At 41.9% G+C, this 27,570-nt stretch overlaps 1 protein-coding gene across 1 annotated transcript; it reads right to left on the bottom strand.

Annotated features, from left to right (window-relative positions):
• Nucleotides 1-10,813: 10,813 nt before the first annotated feature.
• ltn1 (listerin E3 ubiquitin protein ligase 1) lies at nt 10,814-26,650 on the bottom strand. The gene is made up of 32 exons (XM_086308766.1): nt 26,488-26,650; nt 26,107-26,313; nt 24,930-25,028; nt 24,344-24,574; nt 24,203-24,255; nt 23,910-24,090; nt 23,516-23,689; nt 23,167-23,357; nt 22,803-22,950; nt 22,455-22,712; nt 21,951-22,262; nt 21,364-21,582; nt 21,198-21,239; nt 20,893-21,082; nt 20,556-20,795; nt 20,303-20,456; nt 20,014-20,164; nt 19,642-19,852; nt 19,341-19,497; nt 18,992-19,096; nt 18,751-18,878; nt 18,524-18,659; nt 17,902-18,046; nt 17,367-17,583; nt 14,899-15,136; nt 14,692-14,769; nt 14,364-14,550; nt 14,066-14,231; nt 13,422-13,642; nt 12,132-12,326; nt 11,733-11,900; nt 10,814-11,609 (listed from the first exon to the last, which is right to left on the bottom strand). The coding sequence occupies exons 1-32, from the start codon at nt 26,527-26,529 to the stop codon at nt 11,547-11,549; spliced, it is 5,307 nt and encodes a 1,768-aa protein (XP_086164892.1). The 5' UTR covers nt 26,530-26,650; the 3' UTR covers nt 10,814-11,546.
• Between the last annotated feature and the right edge of the window lie 920 nt (nt 26,651-27,570).

Raw genomic sequence — 27,570 nt, 5'->3', positions numbered from 1 at the left:
TTGGTGGGACGCGTAGGCTTCTTCTAGTGATTTGATGTTTTTTTTCTAATTCCTGAATATTTTTGTTTTCTTTTTTCTTTTTATGTGATGAGAAAGAAATTATTTTACCTCTCATCACAGCTTTCCCTGCTTCCCATAGAACAGAAGCTGATGTTTCGGGAGTGTCATTATAGTCCAAATATGAAGTCCACTCTTTTTTAAAATATTTAATAAAGTCTTCATCTTTAAGTAGTGATATATTAAATCTCCAGTTTTTTCTTGGCGTAGTATTATTCTTGTGCATTAGTGTTAAAGATACAGGACCATGATCGCTGACAGCTATAGGGTGAATCTCAGTGTCTGAAATGTCGTTCAGCAGTGAGCTGCTGACCAAAAAATAATCCAGACGAGAGTAGGAGTGATGGACATGTGAGAAAAAAGTATATTCCTTACTGGTGGGGTGAAGAGAGCGCCATGCATCGCAAAGACCAAAGTCACTCATATACTGTTTGATTATATTTGTGGACTGCCAATTACGCTGAGTTCCCGCTGTATTGAGCCTATCCATGTCTTCATTTAGTCCAAGGTTGAGGTCACCTCCAAGAACAAGTGTGCCATCTAAGTGTTCAGAGAGTGCACTGAAAAAACCGTGAAAGAATGAGGGATCATCAACATTTGGACCATATACACTTGCAATACATAGCTTTTTATCACGTATAGATAGTTTAATGATTAAGAATCTGCCCTCTGGATCTATAACTGTATCGAGTACTGTGAAATTAATATTTTTATGTATTAAAATTGCTGCTCCCCTTTGTCTAGAATTATAACAAGCTGAGAACACATTGGGAAACTCAGGTGTTTTAAGTTCATTCGAACCTCTAAGAGGTCTGTGGGTCTCTTGTAATAGGACAACATCCGCCTGTAGTTTTTTGAGTTGGTTAAATATTTTTAACCTCTTTTCTCTGGAGCCAGCTCCATTTATATTCCATGTAATGAACCTCAGTGTACCCATAGATGTTTGTGTATAACTAGGGATGTATGCTGTGTGCGTCGCTTAGACAGGTGGAGAGAATACGTCACTTGTTCATAAATAAAGAGAAGGAGAGAGAGAAAAAATGTGTGGCGAGATGCTCCCTGAGTCTGACTTTGTGTATGCATAGTTACTAATATGAGTAGGCTTGGCTTAAGTGTGTGTGTATCTTATATGACTGTGTGCGCTGTCTGACTGATGTAAATGTGCTGCCGTTGAGCGCATGGTGCGTATGTGTCGAAATAAAGGATGTTTGTGGATGAGTGTCGAAGCAGGTGATCGAGGCAGTGAAAGGAATAAAGAAAGAAACCAAGGACAGGGGTGAGCAGCATAAAACCAAGAGGGGGAAAAGAGAGGAGGAAAAAAAAAAAAAAAAACGAGAAGAAAAAAAAAACAGAAACAAAACGTAAACATTCCAATTAAATCACTGACGGAGAGTGACGGTGTTAATTCTGCTATGAAATCACACTTTAAGATGCGATTTGATACTGGTAAGTTAAACAGATGTTAATGCAAGTTAGTGTGAGTGGATAGGGAAATGGTGTAGCTGATTCTTATCTGGTGTGAGGTTAATACAGCCACGGAGTGATGTTGGGGTCGCGGTGGAGCTGTCCGTCCACGTACAGCCGGTCCACAGCGATGACAGCGCGGGAGCCCTTCTGGATGAAGCCGCGTCGGATTGGGAAGAGGACCCTGCGTCGTTCCAAGATCTCTTTGGGGAACTGGTCATTCACGCTGAAGTCCGTTCCTTTTAATTCCCTGCCGCGGCTTTTCACATGTTGCTTTTGTTTGAAGTGGCCGAATTTGGCCACGATAGGACGTGGTCTCCCGGCCGTAGCCCGAATGGGGCCGAGGCGATGTACCCGATCGAAGACGATGTTCTTCACAGTGTCCTCCGGCAGCTTCAGGTGGGTTTTGATGAAGCTTTTTACCGTGGTCTCCGCGTCCTCTCCAGCGGCTTCTGGAATACCAGAAAATACCAGATTATCACGCATGCTACGAGCTTGTAGATCGATAACTGTTTCTTTTATTTTTTTTATTTTCTCTATTGAGCTGGGTAACATTATCTGTGAGACATTTCACCGACTCCCTTAGCGTGGCATTTTCAGCAGCAAGCGTTTCCACCTGCTGCTGGCTGTACTCCAGGGATTCTCGCAAGCATTTAAATTCTCGGTGAAGAATCTCCACCAAGGACAGCCTTGCGTCGAAACTGGACAATCGCTTGTCGATTGACTCCAATATGTCGGCAATATCTTTGCCGGCTGGCGATGTTGAGCCGGGGGAATCTGCCGGGCGTTGTCTTTTCGACGACGGCGTCTCAGCTTTGGCCGGGGAAGCTGCACACGGGTCTTCTTCATCACGAGATCCTGAAAGCACTGATCGATGTAATCTTGGAGAGTCTCTAAACTCTCCTCGTTGTTCTCCAGGGTGTTGGAGATTATTTAGACAAATAGTGTTAGTTATAAGACAATTGATAAGTGTATTTGGTAATGCTGAAGCTTAAATTAATTTGTTCAAATCTAAACTACCATTTGCTTTAATTTTCCGCCAAAATCTCCGGCGTCTGACGTCAGTTACAACATGAGTCGCTTACCTTGTCCGTCCTGGTAATATTTTCAGAGTTTGCTTGTACTTTACTGTTCGCTACAAAGGTCTCTTGTATTTTTACAGCAGGTTGCTCCACTCTAGATATCGCTTCCGTATTTATGCTGTTGATGCAGGCAGAGGTATAAGACTGTTCATTTGGAGATAGACCCGTACAGCAACCAGCAGGACTCCACTTTGCAGCTCTCACACTTGAGACTCAAATGGCATTACTAACTCTGTAATCTAATCATTGGCCGGTGTAGTAATGTGGTCCACAGCACAAGCCCCGGGAAACTCCTGGGCATACAACCAATTAATTAAGTTAATTGCATGGTTCGCTTAATTGATTACCTTGTTATATTTGCTAGCCTTGATAAGGCTCCATTGCACAGCGAGATAATGTAGACATAATGTGAGTATTAGCCCATAGGCAGCGCTGCTTTCAGGTATCTCTTTCTCTCTTCTCTCCAGTCTGTCAGTGAAATACCAAAGTGTGCAAGTTGTGCAGTGAATGAGTAATTGATGTCAAATTATCATTGCATTATCATAAGCATAATTCGTTTTATTTATTAGCCATTAGCTCAATACAGCCAGTGCAGCAGAAAATTGATAAGCCGGTTGTATGAGTGTGCATGACTGCTGCTGACTGATGCCAACAGGACTCAGCTATGCTAATGTCACGAAGACAAAGGAGCTTTCCTCTCCTCAGGAGCTGCCTCTGCAGGAGGGGGAGATACAGGAGAGGTGGAGGAAGATCTCAGCCTGGGTGTTTATTGTCTTATGTAGTCTGGAAGATGAGTGGATGGTGGGGTGGGTGCAGTTTTCTCTGTGGTGGGGTTGGGTGGACTGTCCCGGGCTCTGTGGGGCCGGGCGGCGCTGCTGCACTGGGCCCGGTCTGGATGGGCCTGGGCCCCCTTTCCCTGGCGGGTCGCGGAGTATGGGGGTGCCTACTGGGGTCAGCGGGGGAGCTGGCCCCGGGGAGGGGTCACTTGCCCCTCCCTTCCTTCCCTCCCCATCTCCAGCTGCCTCCCTCTTCCCGCTCCACCACAACCACCCACACATGCAGGGCCTTGGAGTAGGGGTATGTCACCAGGGTGCAGAGGAGGCTACCCCCCCCCCCCCCCTCTGTCCCCTTCTGGCTGCCTCTGCCTCAATTTTATCCCACAACTTAGACATTCACATTACTCACACTCTCATTACACATACATATAGGATCTTGGGGGTGGGCACGATACACGGAGTCCAAAGTACCATCAGGGTGTACACCCCACCCCTGGCATCGTTGCCCACCTCTCAATTTTAAATACACGTAGACATTGAGGGCTAGCAGGAGGGACCATGCGCTTACCTGCTGCTCTCTGGCAGGTAGCTCCAAGCCCTCCTGGGTTTTAAATGCACCTTAGAACACACATGCATCAACATTACAATGAGCGGGTGGAGGGAGGTTCGGAGTCTTCTCTCACCCCCATTCTCTGCGACCTGCTGGAGCAGGGGGGCTAGGACTAGGAGGAGGAGTTGGCCGTCCGACTGCGGTCTGGAGTGTGGAGCCTTCCTGCTGCTGCGGAGTCGGGGCGGTCTGCCTCCCCCCACCGCAGGGAAAAGGGAAACACCACCTGGGTCTGGGTGCAGTTCCCCCCTCCAGGGGCGGGGGCACCTAGACCCGGTTTGTAGAGTACGCTTGGGGAGTGTGATCGTGTGTACAACGTCTCTTTATGTCTGTCTCCACGTTGGTTGAGTGTGGAGTAAGTGCATATGAGAGCATGAGGGTGGGAATGGATGTTTGTATCTGTGTGTGCCTGTATGTCTGTGTCTATATGTCAGGTTGGGTGTCAGGCGCCACCTCTCTGGGGACACCTCAGGCCCTCCAAGGTTTGGAGGCCTATCTCCCCCTACCACCACTTCCCCTGCCAGTGGCGGACCCCCTCAGACATCGGTGCATTGGTGGTTCTTTGTGTCCGGGGATGGGCGTCCAGGTACACACCGGCTCACTCCTTGGCGGCCGCTTATCGGGGCCTGGAGCCTGGGGCTCGCTCGGGCCACTTCGGAGGTGGGGTGCCCCCGGCCTCTCGGCCTGGGGCTCGGTCACTCAGGCGCAGCTGGCTGCCGGCGGAGCTCACGGGCGCGTCACTGCAACTCCCCCTGGCTTCTGCTCCGCGGCTGCTGAGTGAGCCCTCATCTGGGACTCTCCTCAGCTCTTTCCGGGACAGTGGCGCAGCTGCCCCTCTGTTGGTCTTCCTTGGTCTCTTGTGTTCTGGGGGCCTCTGGATGTCTGGAGTTTTGATCTCCTCCATACCTGCTTCACGCCCTGGAGGACGGGGCTGTGGCCCCCCCACACCCTCTAGCAGATTATTACATGAAGGAACCTTTTAAAAAAACAAAAAACAAGCGCGTCCATGCTCACAGGTGTACACACGGGTGATCACACCCACAAACTACACCCTTTTTGGCTCCTACCTCAAAGCACACTGTGTTCTGTTGATCTTATGTGCTGCACAATAATGTTTAACATTTAGTATTTACTGTCATATTCCCATATATCATTGTGATGTTGTATATTCTATTACTCTTGTTCTCTTCTGCTTGCTTTCTTTTTTCTTTCTCAGCAGGTGATCCAGGTGATTGATATATGCATTTTTTTTCTCTGCCCGTTCTGTTGGTTTTTGTCTTTTGCCCTTCTCCCCCGTCCCTCTTCTCAGCTGTTTCTCTTTCCCTCTTTCTTTCTCCCCTTCTTTCCCCCAGTCAAGTCTGTCCCGTATTCAGTAAGTGAAAATAAAATAAACAATAAAAGGTGAATCAAATGGACCATTACGGCAAGGCTGGGATGGTCAGTTTGGTAAAGTAAATCCGTTGGGCATCTTTCTTTGCCTTTAGACAACAATTCTGAGGGCAAAAGAGCCAAACGGGACAGGCAAAAAAAAAAAAAAAAGACAAAGGTTGTGCAATAAAATACAAGAGGGATAAATTATGTTTCAGATCAACAATTATCTTAATAATGATAGTTCAGGAATACACATCTAAGACTCAAGTGTTACAAATGAACCGTTTCTCTCAGACAGAGAAAACAAGAGCTACAGTGGTGTGTGTGCATCCTTCAGAGTAAAGGTTGTTAAAGCCAGAGGCATTTATCAGTGGAATGGATTGGCCTCAGACAACCGTCATATCAGCACTGCTTTAGGGCAAGGCAACCAGCTTCTCTCTCTTCCTCTCCATTCCTTATCCCAGACTCCCTGCTCCAGTTCTCCATTATCTTGTAGCTTCTTCTCTCTGTCTTCCCTGTCTGTCTTGTCCTAATCTCCCACTCCACCCTTCTGCTCACTCATCTCCATGCCTTTCTCCATCTCGCACTGTTCCTCTCTCCTCCCTCTCTCTCCTCTGGTCTCTCGTCTGCTGTGTGTATGAGGGATGACTCTTCCTCCTGGCCTGATTATATTAGCTTCCTGGCTTCACTCTTTTCTGACAGCTCTGACCTTGAAAGAACTGAAGAGTAAGATGTCCACTTTTACAGCTGTAAAAAGCTGCACTATTACTTTTTTCCTTCTATACCTTCCAGTTTTACACTGGAAGATAGCTGCACATAAACACATCATCATCGGAGGGATCATTAAGAAAGGGGCTGCCAGCACCAAAACATCTCACTTCAAAACTCCATCTATTTATATCCAAAGGAGCGCAGCTGGAGGTGAGGGGTGGGGGATTCGAGATGTTTTTTCTTAACTTCTTTTGTACAAAACTTTGCTTTAATGTCCCATAATGGCTCGCTGAATTAGTAGCACCATCTAACTCACAAGCACACCTTATATGCGTCTTATAAAAACCAATTACCATACCCCATCATGCTCCATGGCACCACTAAATGAACTCATTAAATACACCTAGGATTACAAATCAAAGTAATTGCCAATTAGGATTTACTTAATTGTTAAAAAAAAAAAAGTCAAGAATTTGATGCTTTCTCACTCAGTTTGCGGCAGTGCATCAGGTTATATCACACTGTGTACTTGTTTATTGGCCAGGCCATTCTGATGATTTATAGAGACGAGAACAACTAGCCGGGATCAAATTGTGATATACTCACGGCAGTAAATGCCACAGCTGAGGCGGACGGGGACAGGCAGTGCTGTAACTAAAAAAAGGTAAACTCATGACTCTATCTCTGAATTGTATCAGGACAACCAATGCCAAGGTGAGCTTCGACGAGTAACAACGGAGATCTGTCTTCTGAGCTGAAAATGAAATGGCAGCACTCTGAGGCTGGAGGCTACTTTAGTTCAGGGCTGCTTTGAGCGAATTCCTAATGTCAGAAGGCTACGATGACAATATAGCAGCAGGTGATTAGCTGAGGGCTCATCAAGTAAATATTTATCATGTTCACCATCTTATCTTAACACAAGGAGGAGTTAGGGCTAGTGGAAATATCTGTATTTTTTTTTTAAGCTGTTAAAATACTTTAAGGTGACAGCATCAAATTTCATATAATCCAGGAGCTGGAGACCTGCAGGTTTTCAGTAAAAATAGCAGCTTATGGTGACACTAGAGGAAAAAAAATTCCTGGGACCTCTACAAGTCCTTAAGATTCACATCTGTTGGCTATGGATGTCTGTTGAAAATTTCATGCAAATGGATCCCATTGAAATTTGAGTCTGGAACTAAGCTGCAGATCCCCTGCCAACACTGCCCTCCCCAGTCTGGATGATTAAAACAGGCGCTAATTGTGGGATTTAAATGCAGAACTATATTTTGGAGTTTTCTGTGTTTTCTGGTGCACTGTCTGTGGGGTATGGTGAATGTCTTGTTACTCTGCAGCATGATCTATCTAAATGCCTTGGGCTCAGCTATGGAAACACCAGCCTCTCTTTAAAAAAGTGTGGCCATTTAAATAGAACACTAAATCAAATTTTGCCAGAGGGAATGGAAGCCTATTTTCTTACCCCCCATCACTATATATAGAACATTTGTACAATATATGGACATGCCTGTGGGTTTCTCTCAATATAGAGATCGGTAGGTGAATTTTTGCTGCTTAATTGCTTCCTTTGCACCGAGTCACAAAGAGCAGAGTAGATCCATCCCTAACCTACTGCTTAAGAAAACAATAGCGCTGCAGAAGGGGCTGAGCAAGTGCCCATTTAGCTCGTGTGCAGGAGTTAACACATGCAACCTAAAATATTCAAGAAGTACCACTCATGCGTTTGTCCTAGTTGCATCTAAGAGGATTTGGCCATGCTCACATTCCTTTTAGGGTTCTCTTGGGCTGTTACTTGTAAACTCGGGGCCCTACTTTGTGGTTGGTTGACTGAAGCTGCATGTATAAGGTTTACTGATGGGGCAAACAGCACACAGGCGGTCGTATTTGTTGGCGCACATGTGCTTCTTGACTGTGAATGTCAGTGCTTATCAGAGTAATCATGGGAAAAAAGAAAAGCAAATATATGTTTTCAGTAGTCATACAAATAGATTATCCAGGCACAACGATCGAAACCAGTTATATATATTTTTTCCTCATAAAACAATATCATGTCATGATATATTGCATGTCTCTGTAATTCTTTACCTTTTCTCTTATCAGTTTAGTCTCCAGACATAGATTCATTTTAAATCTACTCACGGTGCTTCTGGATCACAGCCAGTCTTTTGAAAACAGCAATTTCAGTCACCCGGTCTTTGGTGTCCTCCACTGCTGCTATAACATGGCAGCAGTAATAGAAAACTATAAAAGGCCTGTGCGCGATGACAGAGTAATAACAGTAGATTTAAACTGTGGCAGAACAGGCAAGCCTCTCCCAGGCATAATGACTAATACAAATGCATGTCTATGAGCCAATAGACTGAGGTCAATAATCATTGCTTTTTTAAACTTCATTATATGAATACAAAATGTTAAGGCAAACCACTTTGGTTCAGCCTAAACGAACTCCAGAAATTCCCAGGATTACGTCCAAACATATATAATTTGCTGTACGATGGGGAACATGGGAGAGAGCTACACAGAGAGGACATGCAGATGCCAATGAAATGACTATTTGGGATTAATTTCAATAAAACTAATATGAGCAGAGTCATACTGACTGTGATATGTGTACATTTAAGACACACACACACACACACACACACACACACACACACACACACACACAGTAATTCAAAGCCATTTCCAGAGCTGAGCAGTTGCCTGCAGTGTTGCGGAGTGGTGTGACTGTGATGGGTCAAGCCTCCTACAAATGGTTTGGAATGCTAAGAGTCTCAAAAATGGGTCAGAGAGAGCTAAATGAGAGCTAACTAGGCCTGGCTAATTATGAAGTAACCAAGTCTACATTGATCAAGCTCGAAGGCCAGAGAGACCACTGGACTGACTTGTTGTAGACAGGGTTTCTTCTAATTAGCTTGCACTAGTACAGCAGTTTCATGCAAGTGGGTCAGTGTACGAGGACAGCAAACGAATGGATGGATGGCATCAAAAGCTCTTTTAGTGTTTAGACGAGAGATGCATGTGACATCTGATCTATTGTCTCGATCTACAGTCTCCCAATAATCTGTAGAAGCAGATTAGAAATAATTAACCTCTGCAACTGTCCTATTCAAAAGCTGCTAGCATTGTGACTTAAAATATGAATCAAATTCATTAGAGTAATTTGAGATAGTAGGGTAATAGTCCTTCTGTGATCTCTTTTTAATTTCCCTTTTAAATTTCACATTAATTATTTGGATGAAATGAAAAACTATTTGTTTGAAAAGTAACTTGAGACAGAACATTTTACAACAGAAATTTGATCCTTCATAGGTAATTTAATCTCCCTAGACAGACCCAGAACAATAATCCCTTTTCTTCTAGGTTAATATGGCCACATTTCCTCAAATAGCACCTCTTAAGTCACAGGACGTCAGCCGGTCTTTGTGATAATACTGCCATCTTCCGGTGAGGATTGACGTGGTTCTGGTTTGAACAAGCTTCAAACAGAACTGTATTGTAGCTCATAACATTTGCACCACTGCTTAATCAACCAGATAATGAGCAATAAGATTTGAGGCTGTTGGTGTGAGTGTTTCTGTCAAAACTCAGGAGGGAGAGGGGGGTGTGGTATAAATATTTATCCATGGCAAACAGATCAATAGCTATTAAAAAGGTCAAGGGCAGATGATGATGGATGCTGGCTGTAGGTTATCGATAAATTCTGGCTGCTATAATGAATTACAAATCCACACATGCCTGCGCACACGCATAGACAGCAGACCAAATGATAGGGATTAATTCATTGATCATGCTTAATCTGTCATAATTAATTCCATAGGAACAACTGTGATGAGAGCAAGCCTCCATTAAACAGATAAATTATTCAACATGAGGAGGAGGTGGGCCCAAGATAAATGAGCTTGGGAGACTTGTGCAGCAGTCGCAGGCTGAGGCTAATTACAATCTTTTCTGGGAAACTAGCACAGGTTACTTACAGTTATAAATGCATGGATATAAAATACTATACAAGTGTAACTAGAAGCTAAGGTTCACCAAACAGTTCATGGAAGCACACGTGTCATTTAAGCTGACTTTAAATAAGGTTTTCAGGTGATGCATGCCATAAATATCACCCTTGTTAACCTATATACTTTTATACAGACACTTCTCTTTAGCAGGTAGTGGCCCAAGTCAGTATCACATCTCTTACCATATGTTAAGTCATGGGTTTATCCTTTAAGCCATACGTTTTTACAGTTTGTTCCTCCTGTGAACATATTGTCTTTAGTTACAGAATCAGGCCCTGGGCTCTGCACTTTCCTAGCTAACAAGAAAAGTGATTTTATAGATGATGACTGCAACAATACACCAGAGGTATAAAACTTTGTAGATTCGAGAGTAAAAGTCTGTGCATGCAAAAGGTGAAGAAATACAAGGGCAGTCTTTTTTTTTACCTTTATGAATCCCCGCATATGCACTCTCCTCTATTGCATGACTCAGTCACCAGAAAAACTGATATATTTATTTATCATTCTCCACCTGGTCTTTGTCTGTAACATCCTGGGAGACTTCAAGGCCAGCCTTTTGTGTTCCTATACAAAAGCAACTTGCCATACGGTATACATCACCGTGACGACTATTGATGGTAACAAGCATAAACTTTTGACAGTAAAAATAACATAATTTTCTGTGGAACACAGCTTAAGAGTTTATTTTCCTGCATCTATTCTTTGTTCAGCTCTGCTGCATTGAATCGAAGACACGCATTAATCATATTGTATTTTATTTACTTTCAATCACCATTTACAGCTTTCTGCAGGCACAGGGTGGACACATAACATTAAGTTGCGCTATATTTTAGAATAATTGTGTTCATATTAAAAACCACCTCAATGAAGCTCTCGTTCATGCGTTTCAGAGATGAAATGCATGAAACTAAATCACACATCATCTTTGTACACTCCTAAATATTAGGAAATATTGGTGAAAATCCTCCTAGCCATTGTAATCCTTCAACTAAATCTCTCTTTATTTTTTAAGTTTACAGACCTACTAATTAAAACAGCTGCTTCTTAATGATTGAAGCACGACCAGCTCTCATTTTTCAACTTTGCAACTTTTTTTTGTTGCACACCTGTGCATTTTTAAAGATGGAACAAATCAGACTACAGAAAAAAATCAGCGCAACACCAGCAGGGAGCAGCTGATGCTGGATATATACAGTACAGTAATGCACTGGGATAAACAAAGCAAATGAACCAACTGGACTGTGAATACAGACAGAAACGTTCTGAAATTACAATTAGAACTAGATTCTGGTGGATTTTACTTTCGATTTCCGCATTATTTTTCGATCCAAACGAGGCCGTTCATTTCACTGATCTAACACGTTCGACCTTAAGTTTGAGTTTTGTAATAACCTTCACGTAATCAATGTCAATCCAGCTGCGGTTCATTAAAAGAACAGTCGTCTTTTCAGCCAAGGTCATCAGACTGCGTTTAAAAGAAGGTCTCTCTGCAGAGTGGACAGGTGGACTTGTTGCTGGAAGTGAACCATTTGTACTGTAGCAAGAAGAGGGAAAAAATATATTGTTACTAATAGACAGGCTGCAGTTCATGGTCAGTGATCTCTATAAAGACTGATAAAAGATAAATGAATATTTATAAAATATATCAATATCTCACCAAACACGCAGAGTGGAACTTCTTTTTGCATGTGCGGCAAGCCTTCTTCGGCAGAGAGTAGTTGGATCCGTGGATGACGGAGAAGCAGATCATGCAGTCCTCTATTCCCTCAAAACGCTTATCCACATTGTTCTTCCACAGAGCCAGACCCTCCATTATACTGCCATTCTAAAAGAGCACATATAATTACATTTTCTCAGTGGTTTTGTATTCTTTTTCTTAGCCGTTATCTGAAAAGAAAGTATCTGCACAGCCCTGTAGTGCCAGCACTGGCCTTTCTACTCAACAAACTTTACTTTACCAGGATATAATACAAACAACAAGGGTTGAAAAACAACACCCCAACTTATTACAGCAGCTTCTTGCATATATACTTTTTGTTTGTTTCTTTTTGTGTACCTGATGTGTTAGGTAGGTGCTCAGCTGTAGCATCCAGTTCCTCCACTGCTGCACGGCAACACCCACACGCCTCCCACTCTCCACAGCAATAGAACCCAAAGGGTAATTCTGTGGAAGCTGAATCACCAACTCAATGAAGATATCATCCACAGAATAGGTGGCAATCACCTCCCGTGCTGCTGAGCGGGCCTTGACCTGGGGCACAAAGAAAAGAGAGAAAAAAAAAAAGCAAGTTTTCACTGGGGGTCTTTCAGTTAAACAATCAGCCACCTGCTATATAATTAAATGCCAGGATCCTACTTAATGAACTGAATGCATTATTGTCAAGTGAGGGTTCATTAAATTCGATTTAACAGAAACTATTGTTTGTGCATCATTATACTGCAAATGTGAGGCAGGTGTAGCACTGCAGGATTTATTCATCTTCAGTGTTTATTACTACAAAAACCTTTTACCACAGGCTAAGAAGAAGGCATCTGCAGATTTCGACAAGATCGCGTAAGTAACTGCAAACGGTTCAGTGCAGAGAAGATGAGGAATTTCACATAGTAAAAGAAAAGAAAAAAAAAGCCCAGAGGCCAGCTCAGAAAAGTTAAACATCTGGACTGTAAACTGCAGAAATGCCATTGTTTACTACGCCTCTTCCCAAAGTAGGGTTGCGACCCAAGGGAGCTGCTGGTTATTGTTTCATTATTTTTTTGTAATTTTCTGAAAATGCCAGAGAACAATCTAAAAGAAAGTTATTATGTGTGAATACATTTTCCTATTTAAAATGTAAGACGAGTCGGCTATTTCAGCTACACTAGAGTGTTCAGCTCATATACTCGGTTCCAGGCTGTGTGGCTGAGTTTCATTGATTCTGATTTCTATGATTCCACTTCATGTTAACTTTGTGATGTTAAAAAATTGAAAACATGAGAAACAGTGTGTCAACAGCGGCTTCATAAAAGCCATTCAAAATGAAGAGAAGAGGTCTCGGTGTGTTTTTGGCAGTGAGGATGTGAATAACGAAAGCTTAAAAATGAACAAAGTAGACGGAGTAGTGGAGGAAACACTCATCGTATGCTATTATTGCATTTTAAATGACATAATTTATAAAAAGCTGAAACAGCATATTAGAATTATATGAGAATTCTGCAATAGTTTTTTAATACCAATTAATTGCAAAAGGTTTCAGATTGTAACTTGAATAAAAAAAAGAAATCTGTACCAACAAGACAACAGATTTGGTGCTCAAACTAACTTGGAAATTTTAAGCTCTTTAACTAAGTAATAACTAAGTAAACTTACAGTCATGCTGTCAAACATTTGAGTGCTGGTGTGGACAGATGAGATCTCCTGGGCTGAGAGAACAGGACTGATGTATTTAATCGTGAACTTCTCCACGGCTGCGCTCACTCTCTTCTCCTGGCTATTCCACCACAGTCGAACCATGGCAGGCAGGTCTTGCACTGTGCTGTAGTACACACTGCAAGCCAGGTGAGGGAGCTCCCACTCAACACTGTCACACTCTACAGGGAAGAAGAACAGGAGGCGATATTTAAATCTGATGTTTAAGTACAAAAAAGGCTACATATGCTCTCAAGAGAAAGGTTGAGAACTCCTTGGAAACACCACATTTATAGGCCGAGGTTACGATAGGGATGAGGGATGTGAGAAATCAATACACAAACTGGCTTTGGTGATACAATACCAGTGTATCACGGTAAACAGAGAGCAAGGCGCAAAGGCAAAGGTGCTGATTTACCCGTTATGAACAACCCTAACCCTTGTTTTTCAATGGCCACTGAATTAACTGATGGGAGATACTGTGAAAACAACGGTTTACTGACAGTCACTGGTGAACATATTCACTTGTGAACCAGCGCTGAAATCTTGGTAATCTAATGGGTTAAACTTTGTCTCGTAACTGTAGGTGTGTATATGTTGCTTACTGTCAACAGCCAGATTCAGGCTCTCTGTGAAGAAGGTTTTAGTCTCCCTCGCCTCTGCCTCCTGGCCTGGATAGGCCGGGTTCTCGGGCATCAGTTTGAAGACGTGGAGAAGGAGTTTGTTAAGGGAGCAGCTTCTCTTAAGGTACTGGGCATAATTGGCACGCAGCTGCAGAAATTATTAAGACAAGTTAATATTTTGAAAAATACCCTCATCAAATCTCATTCTCACCACAGAACTAATATGGCTTGCTCATATTCTGTCATACAATTAAATTTAAAATTCCATCTTGTGACTCACATGCGACGATGAGGATTTAAAAAAAGTGAGAAGCAGCTTCCAGGACAGCAAGTATCCTAGTATGCAGGAGTACTCCACGCTGAGAGGCTGGACCACTGCAAACTCTCCCACCTGAATGCCTGACAGGATGTTATCACACAGCTCTTCACAGGTTGACAGGATGGCCATCAGAGACGCTGGAGGAGACCTGAACACAAGATCTAACTGTAAGAATCGCTTAAAAATTTTACCTATAACAAAACCTGACAATATTTTGTATATGACAAAACAAAGAAAGTGGACAAGAAACCATTGCATCTGTGCAACAAGACGATCCCAAATGACTTACAGGCATGGCTCATCTCTGTCGTCGTCAGATTTATTGTTGTCGCCTTCTCCATCACACTCGGGCAGCTGAGGCATGACCCTGCATTGACAAGAAGAAAGTACATTCATTTTTTATACCTTACCGTATATGTCAGGGGACTATGTGCAAATGCCTGCAGGCGCTCAAGTTTTCAGGATAAATATAACACTGTATATTCGAAATCCTCACTTTTCCAATATGTGGTAGACAGCGATCTGAAGAGGTCTGGCCTTAAACAGGAGCAGAGGACAGAAAGTGTTGAGGAGTGTTTGAAGAGGCTCTGGCAGGTTCGTCTTCTGGTCCGCTATGAAGCGCGGTGGCAGCGAGTTTTGGGTTAGCTGCTGCACAGGTACATGCGTCAGTGCAACACCGACTGACTGCAGTACTGCCAAAGGGAACACGGGGTCATCTGGTTCAGCAAAGGCCTCTGAATAACATAACAAAGAGAATGATTAGAGTACTACATACAGGACTACGTAATGCTTTAACATGTACATCATCTTCCTAAACCATATAATAGAGAGATACGTTTGTTTGTTTTTTAAAAAAGACAATTACTTACACTTATTATGCACTTGTGCATATGTAAATAACCGACATTAAATATCATACATGCTATAATACTGCATATATTAAATGGTATACAGAAATTAAAACATCTACATATAAATTTATCTAATGACAGTGAGTTAATTCCACTAAATTTGAAGTCCTTTACTGTCAGGAGCTAAAACATCTGTCTTCTTCTTCAACCGATCCACTTTATTTGATTTGGCACAGATTTTGCCTCTTCAGATGAAACCCTCTGAGGGACTTGTGTCTGCTCCAGGTCTCAAACCAGGGATCTTTCACACATTAGGCAAACTGTTAACTACTACACCATGAAGCCACTGAGGAGATTTAAAAAAAACCTCTGGAGATTCATATTGCACACTGTCTGCCACATGTTTTTACTTTAAACTTCACACATGACAAGTAGGGTTCCACTCTTTGCATTCCTATTGATTTAAAAAGTGTGGTTGTTTGCAGTGAGACTAGTTATGACATATCTGCATTTCACCTTTACTTTGAAAAAATTAATTTTCAAATAAAAGTGCTTGTGGGACAGAAAGAAACAGAGACTTGTTCTAAATTTAATTCTGAAAGTGAAGTATAATGGTTTGAAAAAGTGTTTGCCCACTTCCTGATATCCTATTTTTTGTATGTTTGTCCCAGTTAAACGCTTCAGTTCATCAAACAAATTTAATATTAGACAAAGACAACACGAGTAAACACAAAATGCAGTTTCTAAGTAAAGGTGTTTATTATTGGTGGGGTGGGGTTGATTACTGCAACGCCTGTTCTCAATCAAGAAATCACTTAAATGAGACCTACCTCACAAAGTGGAGCACACCAAAAGATCGACATCATGTGAGACCACAGTGAGAGCCATTATAATGGCAAAAACATGGACAGCGGTGAACCTTCTCAGGGGTGGCTGGCCGACCACAATTACCCGAAGAGCACAGCGACGACTCGTCCAAAAGGTCACAAAAGACCCCAGAACAACATCCAAAGAACTGCAGGCCTCACTCGCCTCAGTTAAGGTGAGTGTTCATGACTCCACCATAAGACAGACAATGGGAAAGAATGGCCGGCATGGCAGAGTTCCAAGACAAAACCTACTGCTGAGCAAAAGATTTACCAGAAAACATCTTGATGATTCCCAAGACTTTTGGGAAAATACTGACAAGACAAAAGTTGAACTTTCTGGAAGGTGTGTGTCCCATTACATCTAGTGTAAAATAACACAGCACTGCAGAAAAGGACATCACACCAACAGTAAAAATGGTGGTGGTAGTGTGATGGTCTGGGGCTGTTTTGCTGCCTGAGGACCTGAAAGACTGTCTGTGGTAAATGGAACCATCAATTCTGCTGTCTACCAAAACATCCTGAAGGAGAACATCCGGCCATCTGTTTGTGACCTCAAGCTAAAGCGCACTTGGTTCTTATAACAGGACTATGATCCAAAACACACCAGCAAGTCCACCTCAGAATGCCTTAAGAAAAACAAAATAAAGACTTTGGAGCAGCTTAGACAAAATCAACAACCTTAAAAAGGCAGTTCATGTTCGAAAACCCTCCAACGTTTCTGAATTACAACAATTCTGCAAAGATGAGTGGGTCAAAATTCCTCCACAGCGCTGTAAAACACTCGTTGCCAGTTATCACAAAAGCTTGATTGCAGTTGTTGCTGCTAAGGGTGGCCCAACCAGTTATTAGGTTTAATCAGATCATTTATTCACAAAGGGCCATGTAGGTTTGGATTTGTTTCCCCTTAACAATAAATACCTTAATTTAAAAACTGCACTTTGTGTTTACTTGTGTTATCTTTGTCTAATATTTAAATGTGTTTAATAATCTGAAACATGTAAATGTGACATACATATAAAAGAAGAGGAACTCGGGAAGAGGGTCAAACACTTTCACACCACTCTCTGCTCTTGCTGATAATGTTTGTCCACTTTCAACTTCAGGGTCGTGACTGAGGTATCAACTTTCTTCCACAATTTCCGACTGAATCTCTGGATCAAAAATGTACTATTCAGTTACACAGAGGATATGTGCTATCTAATGTTTAGCAAAATTGGAAAGAAAAACATCATATCCACACATACCTGTGATACTGACAGGCAGCGGTAACAGCAGGTTGTAGATTCCCTCTACAAAGAAATCTGTCCATTCGCCAGCCAGTTCTGGTGGCAGCTTGTCTGCTATATTGGACGAAGATAATGTTGTGAAGAACTCATTCAGCTTCACTATCAATCCAGCGTTCTCGCACACAAAGAGCTGCACCCATGGGTTCCATAGACTTCCAACATTCTCACTGGCAGTCTGAGATTGAAAGCAAGCAAATAAAGTCGAAGACTGTGAGAAATAAACATTCTGGGAGTAGCAGAGTATCACAACAAAGACTAACAATTTAAATACAGTGAAAAAAAAACAAAAAAAAACAGCCGTTTTCACAGATAAACTCCAAACAATGTTTGGGACTCTGCAGTGCAAAGACAGCTGGAGGATAATCCGTTTAATGCCTGATCATACCGATTTGGACGTTTCTGTTTTCGCATGACGCTCAGCGGGCTAAAGTTTAGAACGATTTTTGACTGCGGTGTATATGTGAAAAAGGCTCATCTATGAGATACATCTCACCTCCAACCATGCCAACATAGCGCACAGCAGGAAGTCCCACTGGCTTCCCCCTAGAATTGCTGGACAGCGAGTCACCAGCCAGGACAGGAACCGCATGATCTCCACACTAAGGTTCAACTGCTCTGAAGTTGCTTTGGACAGGTCACTAAAACATGTGAAATAGAAAAAGCAGTCAAAACCAGTAGAAAATACACCAGTGAGTCACACAATTTAACCAATTGTAACTGTTTTTATTAACTTTATTGAAGAATATACCATTCTTTAAAAGAATTGACCAAATCTGGTATAAAGTATAGCCAATTTAATCTTACCTTATCTTATAGTAGGACTTGTTTTCCAGCATATTTTACAGATGCCAGTGGTGCAAGGGGTATGTGTCAAATTAACATTCATGTGAATCATCTCGTTTAGTAGGTACAAACCACATTTTACCAAGAACCCCCTATAAGACTTTAGCATTTTGGAACTGCTCATTTGCTTCTTACTTTATCCCGTGACCCCTGGAATACGATAACCAATGTTATCGAGATGTTATAAACTTCAGCTGTCGAGGGTTTTGATATCAGTGTACACAAACTTTGTGTTTCGAGAGATTAATAAACAGCTTATGCAGTTACATTACCAGCTAAAGAGGAACCAGTCCTCCCTGCTGTTCCTCCATTCCATCACAGTGGCCAGGATAGCCTGCACAACCTTGTCCTCTACTTGTGTGCTGGCATTCAGACAGCACAGCAGCACTGCCAGACACCCATACACATCTGAGACACACAGGCACAATTATTATTCACTTCTTCAAGTGCAAAATAAGCATGTGTGCATTTGTGTGTATATTCATATGTGTGTTCTTACTTTCATCCTCCTGCCAGTTGACTAATCCAGCAGTAGCCAAAGCTACAAGACTCTCCCTGTCTTCATTGCTCATACTGGGGCAGAGTACCTGGAGTGTGTTCAGTTTGCTTTGAGACACTGGGAACAAACTAGTCAAACACAGAAAATTATGAATATGCAACACAGCTACAAAAGCAGCCACATGACAGCTCTGAGTGTGAAATCCGTGAATTTAAACAATTTTAACTGATCAACTGCTGACCTGTTTGCACTACCATAAAGCTTCCTCACTGCTGCGCCTTCCAAGCTGTTGCTGTGGATGTAGTTTTCTAGAGTCAGAGACCACAGACCTCCCTCTGTCACTGACCTAAATGGCAACAAGACAATTTAAAAAAAATAAATAAATAAATCACTGAATGGTGTTTTAAATTACTGCCTAGAAAGTGAGATGTGAATCAAAGACAGAGCAAAAAACATAAATGAGATATTTCCAGTAGAGCTGAAAACTCAATAAATCAGCTTCTGTTTATACAGAATTTTACGACACAGGTTGGTCTTGCCAAGTGCTAAATAAATCTGTTCTTTGTCAGGAATTAGTGAGTAAATATCACCTCGTGTAGAGAGTCTCCTGCAGGGGTTTCATTGGAACCTGTCCATTAAGCCCTTCTGAGAGGCCCCAGTCAGTCAGCATGTTGTGATATGTCGACACCATCGTAGGGCTGTAGTTTAACTCCTTACACCACTGCAGAGCGTAAAGTAGTTCTGAAACTAATGAACAAAAGGGCACCAAAAAATGGATTAAACATTATAGTCTGTCAAATAAAAAATACATCATGTAGTCTCGGAATAAAAACAAAAAAAAAAAATAAGTTGAGGGAAAACTGTAGCTCATGTTCTGTTCAATTTGTCTACCTGTGTATGTAAGGTTTTGTTGAAGTGAAGGACTTTCTGCCTCACTCTGGCCACCATGTGTGAATGCAGCACTGTGTGCCACCTTCCCTAAAAGAGCACAGGCACACAGGTGGGCTGGCAGCTTGTTCAACTCCCTGAACTTCCACATGTCCATGGAGGGTTTTTCACAAACATCTCGCAAACGGCTAGACAGTAAAGGGCTTTTGATCCACTGAAGACACAGAGAATAGGAGTAAAACTATGGATTAGTATCAAATATTTAATTGCAAGCTTTAATTTTAAAAAAATTCTTCCGTTTAAAATATTTGCCCATTGTTTGCCAGTGCCCAAATGATCCCTTTAGTAAAATTGATGCGCATTAAGGTTACCGACCTGAGGAGGTAAGGCCCGCCTGATTCTTGTCCACTCTGTCTGGCTGGGCATCAGGAGGGTAAAGAACTGGATGATGATGGAGGACGCCTGATCACAGACAGAGATGATCGACTCCACCACGCTTTGTACGGCCAAAACTAGAACCTGTATGCTGTAACAAAATAACAGCCGGAAATCTTAATTGCAACAAGACAGGAAAAGATTCTTCAAGTATGCATCACATGCAATAAACAGGTCAGAATTAGTTCAATTACAGACCACTTTATTTTTTAAAGAAGCATTTCCTTACCCTTTCATATCCAGCGGTGTGGCAAGCAGCTGCTTCCTCACCCAAACAGCTGCACTGTGCAGGAAGCCGCCTTCTTTGACCTCATATTCACAGTGTTGGACCAATGACTGGACCCCAGCCACGCACACTTTCCTCATTTTATGTAAAAGTGAGTCTATCAAAACAATATCACGACAAATGAGTTTTGCTTTGTTTGTTTTTAAATCATACCTGTCAAGTATGCATGAGGCTTGTGCACTGTGCAAATACCCACCAGATAAGTGAGTGTGCGCCTGATCTTGAGCAGTGAGCTGGAAGACGGTGAGCAAGAGCTCCTCAGCGGAGACGAGAAGAAGGCAGTCTTGTACAGAAGAGAAGAACGTGGAAGCCACATCACAAATGAAGGAGATGAGTGGCTCCATGTTGCCTTTATCTGATAGGCTTTTGGTCTCAGACAGAGTGGCGTGGAGTTTCTCCAAGATTTTCTCCATGTACACCTCTCCGATCAGAGACTCTGCATATGTAAAACAGACAGAACACGTGATTTTTGAGTAAAACAAGCAAACAAAAAAGTATTTTTTTTTTGTAAAAATGTTTGATTTTGTGTTCACCATTGTTGTGATGCTGAGAGAGGACCAGGCTGATAAGCGTCCAACTGTGGCCGCTTGTAGAAGAGATGGAGTCGCAAGAGCTGCTCCCCACCTTGCAGAGCTCCTCAGTCAATCCCAGGAGTTGTTCACCCAGAACCGAACCTTTTAGCCAATCACTGCAGCTCTTCAGAGTCTCCGGATCCGTACATGCCTGACAGGAAAGATAGCAGAGCAGCACAGACAGTTCCAGCATCATAAATTTGATATATATGTAGGGAACAAGCTGAAGAAAAGAAAAAAGAAATGAGTGAGTGAGTAGCACATACCCTCTGAATAATCTGCAGGATAATTCCCCATGACAGACCCATCTAGAAACCAGAGTGAAGAGTGAAAATATTAGCACAGGAAAAAGGTTTGAGATGAATCTCCAGCAAATGTGGGAATCCTGATGATAGTGAAGACTCGACATCAAGTTTCACATCTGCATCTCACCGTGGTGATATGGTTGAGGATGCGGTTGGTCTCCTGCCCACTGCAGCAGTGAAGCGAGCTGAAGACCATCTCCACCAGGTGCTCGGTGTCTGTGCGCCCCTTTTCAGCCAGCCACACCACCACCCGCTCCAACAGGAACTGCACTGCTGGATTTTTCATAATCCCCTCATCCCTCTGCTTCTCGTCTTTTGTCATTTTGTCATCCAATTCAACCAATGTCTAAGAGAAGCACAGTTAGGGTGAAAAAAATGAAACCTTCAATGAGCTATAAGAGCTGGTAAGGATGAAATAATTTTCACTATTGAATCCAAAGGGTCATACAAGGGTTCTTTCACATTTAAGACTTCATTAAAATTACAGATAATTAACGTTACCGTCGGCAGTTTTGCAAATCATGACACCTATTTGTAAAAACAATGTTTTCACAGATTTTGCAATTAAGAAGACAAATTCATCGGGTGTAAAAAAAAAAAAAAAAGAAGATTAGCAGAACACAACCACTAAAAATCAAAGGAAGGAATAAATGATTGACATTAAAATACAATTCTCTGCAATTAAAATTAAAAATTTAAAAACAAATGACTTACACTGAAAACTCTGGGGGTGTGGAAAGACCGCATAAGATGGGAGAGGAAAACAAGATGTCTCTCTGAGTTTTTCTCATTCACATGCACCAGGCACAGCTGTGCCAGCTGGCACACTACATCTTCAAAATGCTGCGTTTGTAGGGACCCAAATGCTTTCTCATTCACAAGCTCTGACACCGCCTGCGCAAGCTTCTCAGCGCCATCCCCCTCAACTCCAGTTTTCTCATTTTCTTCTGGTTTAGAAAAACACAACCTGACAGATTTCTTCTTCTGTGTTTGCTTTTTGTTTACCCTCTCAGGATAACGCATCACCTGGAGAAACACGGGAGAGAATAGATTTGTTTTGGCGCCACTTTATCTGTTACCTAATGACCTTTTTTTCCTTTTCTTTTTTTGACATAAATTGCTCTGACAGTCATATTGATCTCCTGCATCCTCAGTGACAAAATTGCCATTTCTGTGGAGAATACATTTGAGCAAGAGACTTTTCAAAAGTAAGCTTACATGTAGCAAGGTGGCTATCCCTTCCAAAGCCTGTGGATCTGCCTCCTCGTTGTCAACATAACTCACACAGAGAAGACCAAGTTCCTCCCAGAAGTCTGTCAGAAGTCTTTGAAAGACATCTTTGCTGTCACTGGCTTCACCTTCCCTTTGTAAACCTACCCTCTTCTCCCAGGAAATGAGCATTTCAGTGACCGAAAGGAAGAGAGGACCATTCTGAAGGGAAGGATTTCTTAGAGCATTTTCAAGTAGGGGTAGAAGCTACAAAAAGACAAAAGCAAATGTAAGAAAGATGCCAACCTCGCTAGATTTACCATTATGGGAAAAGCATGCATGACTGAGTGACTCCACCTGCTGTGAATTCAGCATGCTCCTTATTTTCCCCTGGTCGTCCACATCCTCTGCATTTTGTAATACGCAGTATCTCAAGCACTCAACAAAAGATGTCACTATCGCCGCACTTTCTGATGGGCTCGTTACTGCACGCTCACTAGAAAGACTGACACAATCACACAATTGAGGTTATATAGTGCAAAAGATTATTAAGTTACGTGAAGAGTAATAAGAATATTATTCATCAAATGACTTGCTAAAGAATTCAAGTAATACATTTACTTTCTGAGTGTATTAATTTGACCTGTACAATTTTCTCATTCAACATAATACATGCATACATTTTAAAAAACAGATAGAAATATACACATAAACTAATTACCCTTGTGCGAATGTAGTGAAGAACATGGTGAAGAAGTCCATCTTTGGATCAGTGACCTCTGGGGGCAGTTTACTAAGAAGCGGCATCAGATTCGGGTGTAAAGCTTTAGCCATGCCTTTGCCGCCCTCTTTTAACAGAGCCCAAAGTTTGGGCAAGAAGCCTTTCTTGGCATTCACGTGTGTCCAGCAATCCTAAACCACACACAGACAAAACAACAACAAAATAAAACACATCTACTTGTTGTTGCTTAACATAATGTCTTCTTGCACTACTTTTTCACTTCATTTTAATATCAGAAATCCAGCTGTATTATCATTATTGCATGGACATGTTTTAAACATGAGCTTACATGGATTGTAGACACAACGTGGAGAACAGCCTCCCACACGGGGGGCAGCACTACAGGATCCGTGTCGTCGATACTGAGGAGGACAGCGGGACAGAGACGCGCTGCTTCAGCGTGGACCAGTCCTGGTGTGAACTCACACAGAGCACACACCATCTCAAAAAACGCCCCCCTCACCTGCAGTTGTAATTTTTACAACAGTAAACAACAGTTGCTTATTCAGTTCAGATTTAGCCAAAACGTGCAAACAAACAGTGACAGAAATTAATGTCATGGTGCATTTAAAGCTTTCTGTTGGCAGGTGACAGCCCAGCAAAAACACCTTGTTTGTTTGTTTTGAGGGTTTGTTTTTTGCACACTACAAATACCATTCAAATCAGGCCTAATCAGCTAGTACCTGTGGAATCTTGTGTTTGCCATATTTCCAAAACTTTCCAGAATTAACAAGATGTGCTAGTCCTGTCTCCAGGGCCGCCCTGTCATCCTGGAGCAGCAGGGAGAGAAGTCTCTTCACCCCCAACAGAGAACTGGTCAGCATGCGCACATATTTGGCTTCCCTCTCCTCCTCCGTCAAACTTCTAGAGAACAAGTAAAAATCAGTGCCTCAGCAAAGACAGAATACATTATCATCGTGGCGCACAGTGAGAAGGATGAACAGAGGTGCTACAATGAGATGAAATCTTAGCATACTGGGAATCACTCAGTGTGTCGGCCGTTTCCTTCAACAAAACATCTTGAAGTACCTGCAATGTAAAAACAACAATTGCATGTTAAATTCAGCTAAAGCAGAAAATTCACCACGTCCACAATGATGCCACCGCTTCTACTCACATTAAGGATTTCATCCTTGCAGAAGCCGATAGCTTCAGGCTGTTTTGCGGGTGAGAAAGCAGCCTGGAAGGCCTGGAAAGCAGCTGAGGCTGCAGGTGTGTGGGTGTCACACTGGGACAGAATCCAGTGACCCATCAAGCTTTTCAGAAATGGGGCCAAGCTGCGACGTACTTTTAGCACCAGCTGCTCAAAAGCCTGCTGGGTAGCCTCCCTAATGCGTCGATCGTGATCCTGACAGACATTATGAAGAGAAAACCTTTTTTAATATAGACACACCCTAAGAACAAACAAACACATATTTAAATCTCACATAAAATGTTCTTCTAGTGTAGTTTTAGGCAGCCACTTAGTGAGAAATACTTTTACACATTTTTATAATTACACATTGGTAAAAAAGGGATAATTGAATTGATTGATATGAAATCTGAAGTAGTGTAAAATCTACAATTGTTGAGCTGGTTGGAGTGGTTTGTTATGCACTAGATGTCATTAATTTTTCCAGAATAGTTGAAATTAATAGTAACAATAATAACAATCGAAATAATATGAAAACTAATCATGATTTCCCAATAAATGGACAGCTCACCACTGATATTTTGCAGTAAATCCTTGGCCAGTATGGTAGGATCCCTTTGACAACATCAGCATCCCGTTCCTGACACATGGACCCAAAATCCTGCACAGCCTGAGAAGATTACACATAATCACCAGACAAGTTTGGACAAAAAAACAACGTATCTAACAGTCATGTCCACACAGTATTTTATGGTACTGTTTGTAACATGTGTGTGGGTATGTGTGCTTTTTTAACTTTTTACATAGCAATTATGTCTAGTCAACTAAAGTCAAAAGTTTATTTCTATAGCACATTTCAAACAATGTCAGCTGTTATACGAAATATACACCATACACAACAGTCACTAAATCAACAACAAATATACACTAAAAACAATCAAACAAAGTAAGAAAGACTGTGCTTGCATTATAAAAAAAAAAGACCGTGTACCCTGCTCAACTAGAACTGAAAGCAAGTGAGAATATATAGGTTTTTTATCAGTCTGTTCAGACTGGGCAGCTCTTATGTGAAAAGATAAGTTCTTTCAAAGGTCACAAGCCATGACTGAAAAGCTAAGTAAGATGGCATCAAAACCACTGAGACTATTTAAAACTTAGATCCTGAAAAGTGAATCCTGCTATGGAGTGCAAGCCAGTTTAAGGAGGCTAATACAGGTGTGATGTCATCACGTCATTTCTTTCCTGTTGAGAGTAAGCTGCTACAATTTGCGTTTCAGTTAGATCTCAACAAAATGTTAAGTTTTTGTAAGTGACCTCTGTACACAACAAAGTGGCGTTTAACTCAAGCAACCAAGACATGATTGAAACAAACTTGCTGCTTTAATTCAACAGTTTAATCAAAAGTACAGAATTCACCGTTTTAAAAAGGTAACCATGTTTACATACAGATCAACTATTTTCAGAGACGACTCAAATGTAATTGGACAATTGACTGACAAGTAGTTTCCTGGCTGGGTGAGGAAAGTTTCATCAGTATGGAGATTTGGAGTTCACTCTAAGTGTTAAACTTTTATTTGGTGGCTGTTCACTGAAACTCTCAGTGTTTCATATGCATATATAAACATATCCTAAACTCCCAGCATATGTTTTGCGTAATATGACTTATTTACAGTGAAATCATGACGGGGTTTGTGTATCTGGCATCAAGCAGAATAACAGTTAAACTTACAGCTGGGGTTTAAACTCACCTTGAGTCTGGTGACAACATCCCTCTTCGACAATTTTCTGAGCACCAGGCGGAAATCTGCATCTACCAGGTTGTCTATGTCTTCCGCGCCGTGGACAGCTGGAACGTAACTCAGCTCCGAGGCGACGGTCGAACCGAAGCCAACAAACGCCGGGATTACGCCACCTTCCCGGGTCAGGACCTCAGCAGCTCGGCCGCTGCTGGACGGCTAGTGGCGGGAAAGAAAAAAACGAAGTGTGGTTAGCTACATCTATCAAACACCACAGCTATGTCACGCGTTGTGATAATCAGAAGTTTACATTAGCTCGTTTTCGGCTTTGTTGTTAGCAATTTTAGCTGTTGTCTTTAACACTCTGCCTTACAGACAGTGGGAGCAACTCACCCGAACATTTCCTTTAGTTCGCTGTTTATTCTTACCCCCCATGGCTATGTATTAATCTTTAAAGTGTATATTTCCTATGATAACTCTGTAGTTACTAAAGCTGACAGCATTTCATTACACAGACCTAACGCCAGTTGTCACGCTCGTGTTCCGGAAGTCTGGACTTCCTGTTTACATCTTTCAAAGTAAAGCGCCCGTGTCAAAGTTTTATAATTCTGTCTTTTGGGGTTTTGGTGATAACTATTGGTACTGGCTTTTCTAACGAAGACTATTATCATTGCTCGTTGTCACAGGATCTTTGCATTTTTGTAGTCAATAGATAATAAGTACTTGAAATATGCCTTGTGACAAACTAATTGCAGGAATTTGCAAAGATAAGACTGACATTTCCCTCAGATATGTCCATCAGTGTAAAATTGAGTTTTACAGAACTTTTGAAAGTTTGACTTGATTTGGAACAATGCTCATCTACGGAATTAAGTGGTCATACTTCTTATCTCCTCCCCCTGTATGTATCTTTGTTGTTGTGAATTTAAACCCTAGATAAGAATTCTTTCTTTCTGAAAACAGAAAATGTAAGTATGGGGTTAGATCTTGGAGCATTTTACTATAGCCACTACGTAATCATGGGTCATGTGTAGACTTCTTGTTGCTATCATAGATTTTTACTCTTCTTTGGTTTTGTGAGTGTCATGCGACATCGTTTGGGAATTAATGTTAAACAAATTTTAATTTATATTTTAAACACACTGCTACACACATAACAGCAGTAGCAGTCACATTCTCAAAAAACTTGAAATCGCTTGTGCTTACTTCCGTTAATTCTTTCTTCTTCTTAAGCTGAAACACTGCGGGCATCTTTGCTGCCCTCCACAGACAGAGTGCAGACTGTGCAAGTAAACAGTGTTTTTCCAATTTTAGACGAGGATGCTGCAAGAGAAAAGCTCATTTAAATGTCCCCTGCATGATATTTGGAAATGTTTATATTGTCTGCTTCCTAGATTTGATAAATGTAAATTGGGATGTGATACACTGCACTGGTATGACATTTTTTCTGATTACTGTTAAAATATACTGTAAAGT

The sequence above is a fragment of the Aulonocara sp. 'chitande type north' Nkhata Bay genome, linkage group LG10 (assembly GCF_057382095.1).
Source record: "Aulonocara sp. 'chitande type north' Nkhata Bay isolate Kocher_YH1m ecotype deep benthic linkage group LG10, A_spYH_male_GT1.1, whole genome shotgun sequence".
In the NCBI taxonomy this organism is placed as follows: domain Eukaryota; kingdom Metazoa; phylum Chordata; class Actinopteri; order Cichliformes; family Cichlidae; genus Aulonocara; species Aulonocara sp. 'chitande type north' Nkhata Bay.
Note: the sequence above shows the minus strand (reverse complement) of the source record. Positions and strands in the feature narration are given on the sequence as shown.

Excerpts from the sequence above, each read along its gene's own strand:
- ltn1 (XM_086308766.1), bottom strand. The coding sequence starts at position 26,529 with ATGGGGGGTAAGAATAAACAGCGAACTAAAGGAAATGTTCGG. Across the intron at positions 22,951-23,166 it reads TTCACTACATTCGCACAAGG|TCTTTCTAGTGAGCGTGCAG; the intron begins GTAATTAGTTTA and ends TGATTGTGTCAG. Across the intron at positions 13,643-14,065 it reads CCTGAATCTGGCTGTTGACA|AGTGTGACAGTGTTGAGTGG; the intron begins GTAAGCAACATA and ends TCTTCCCTGTAG.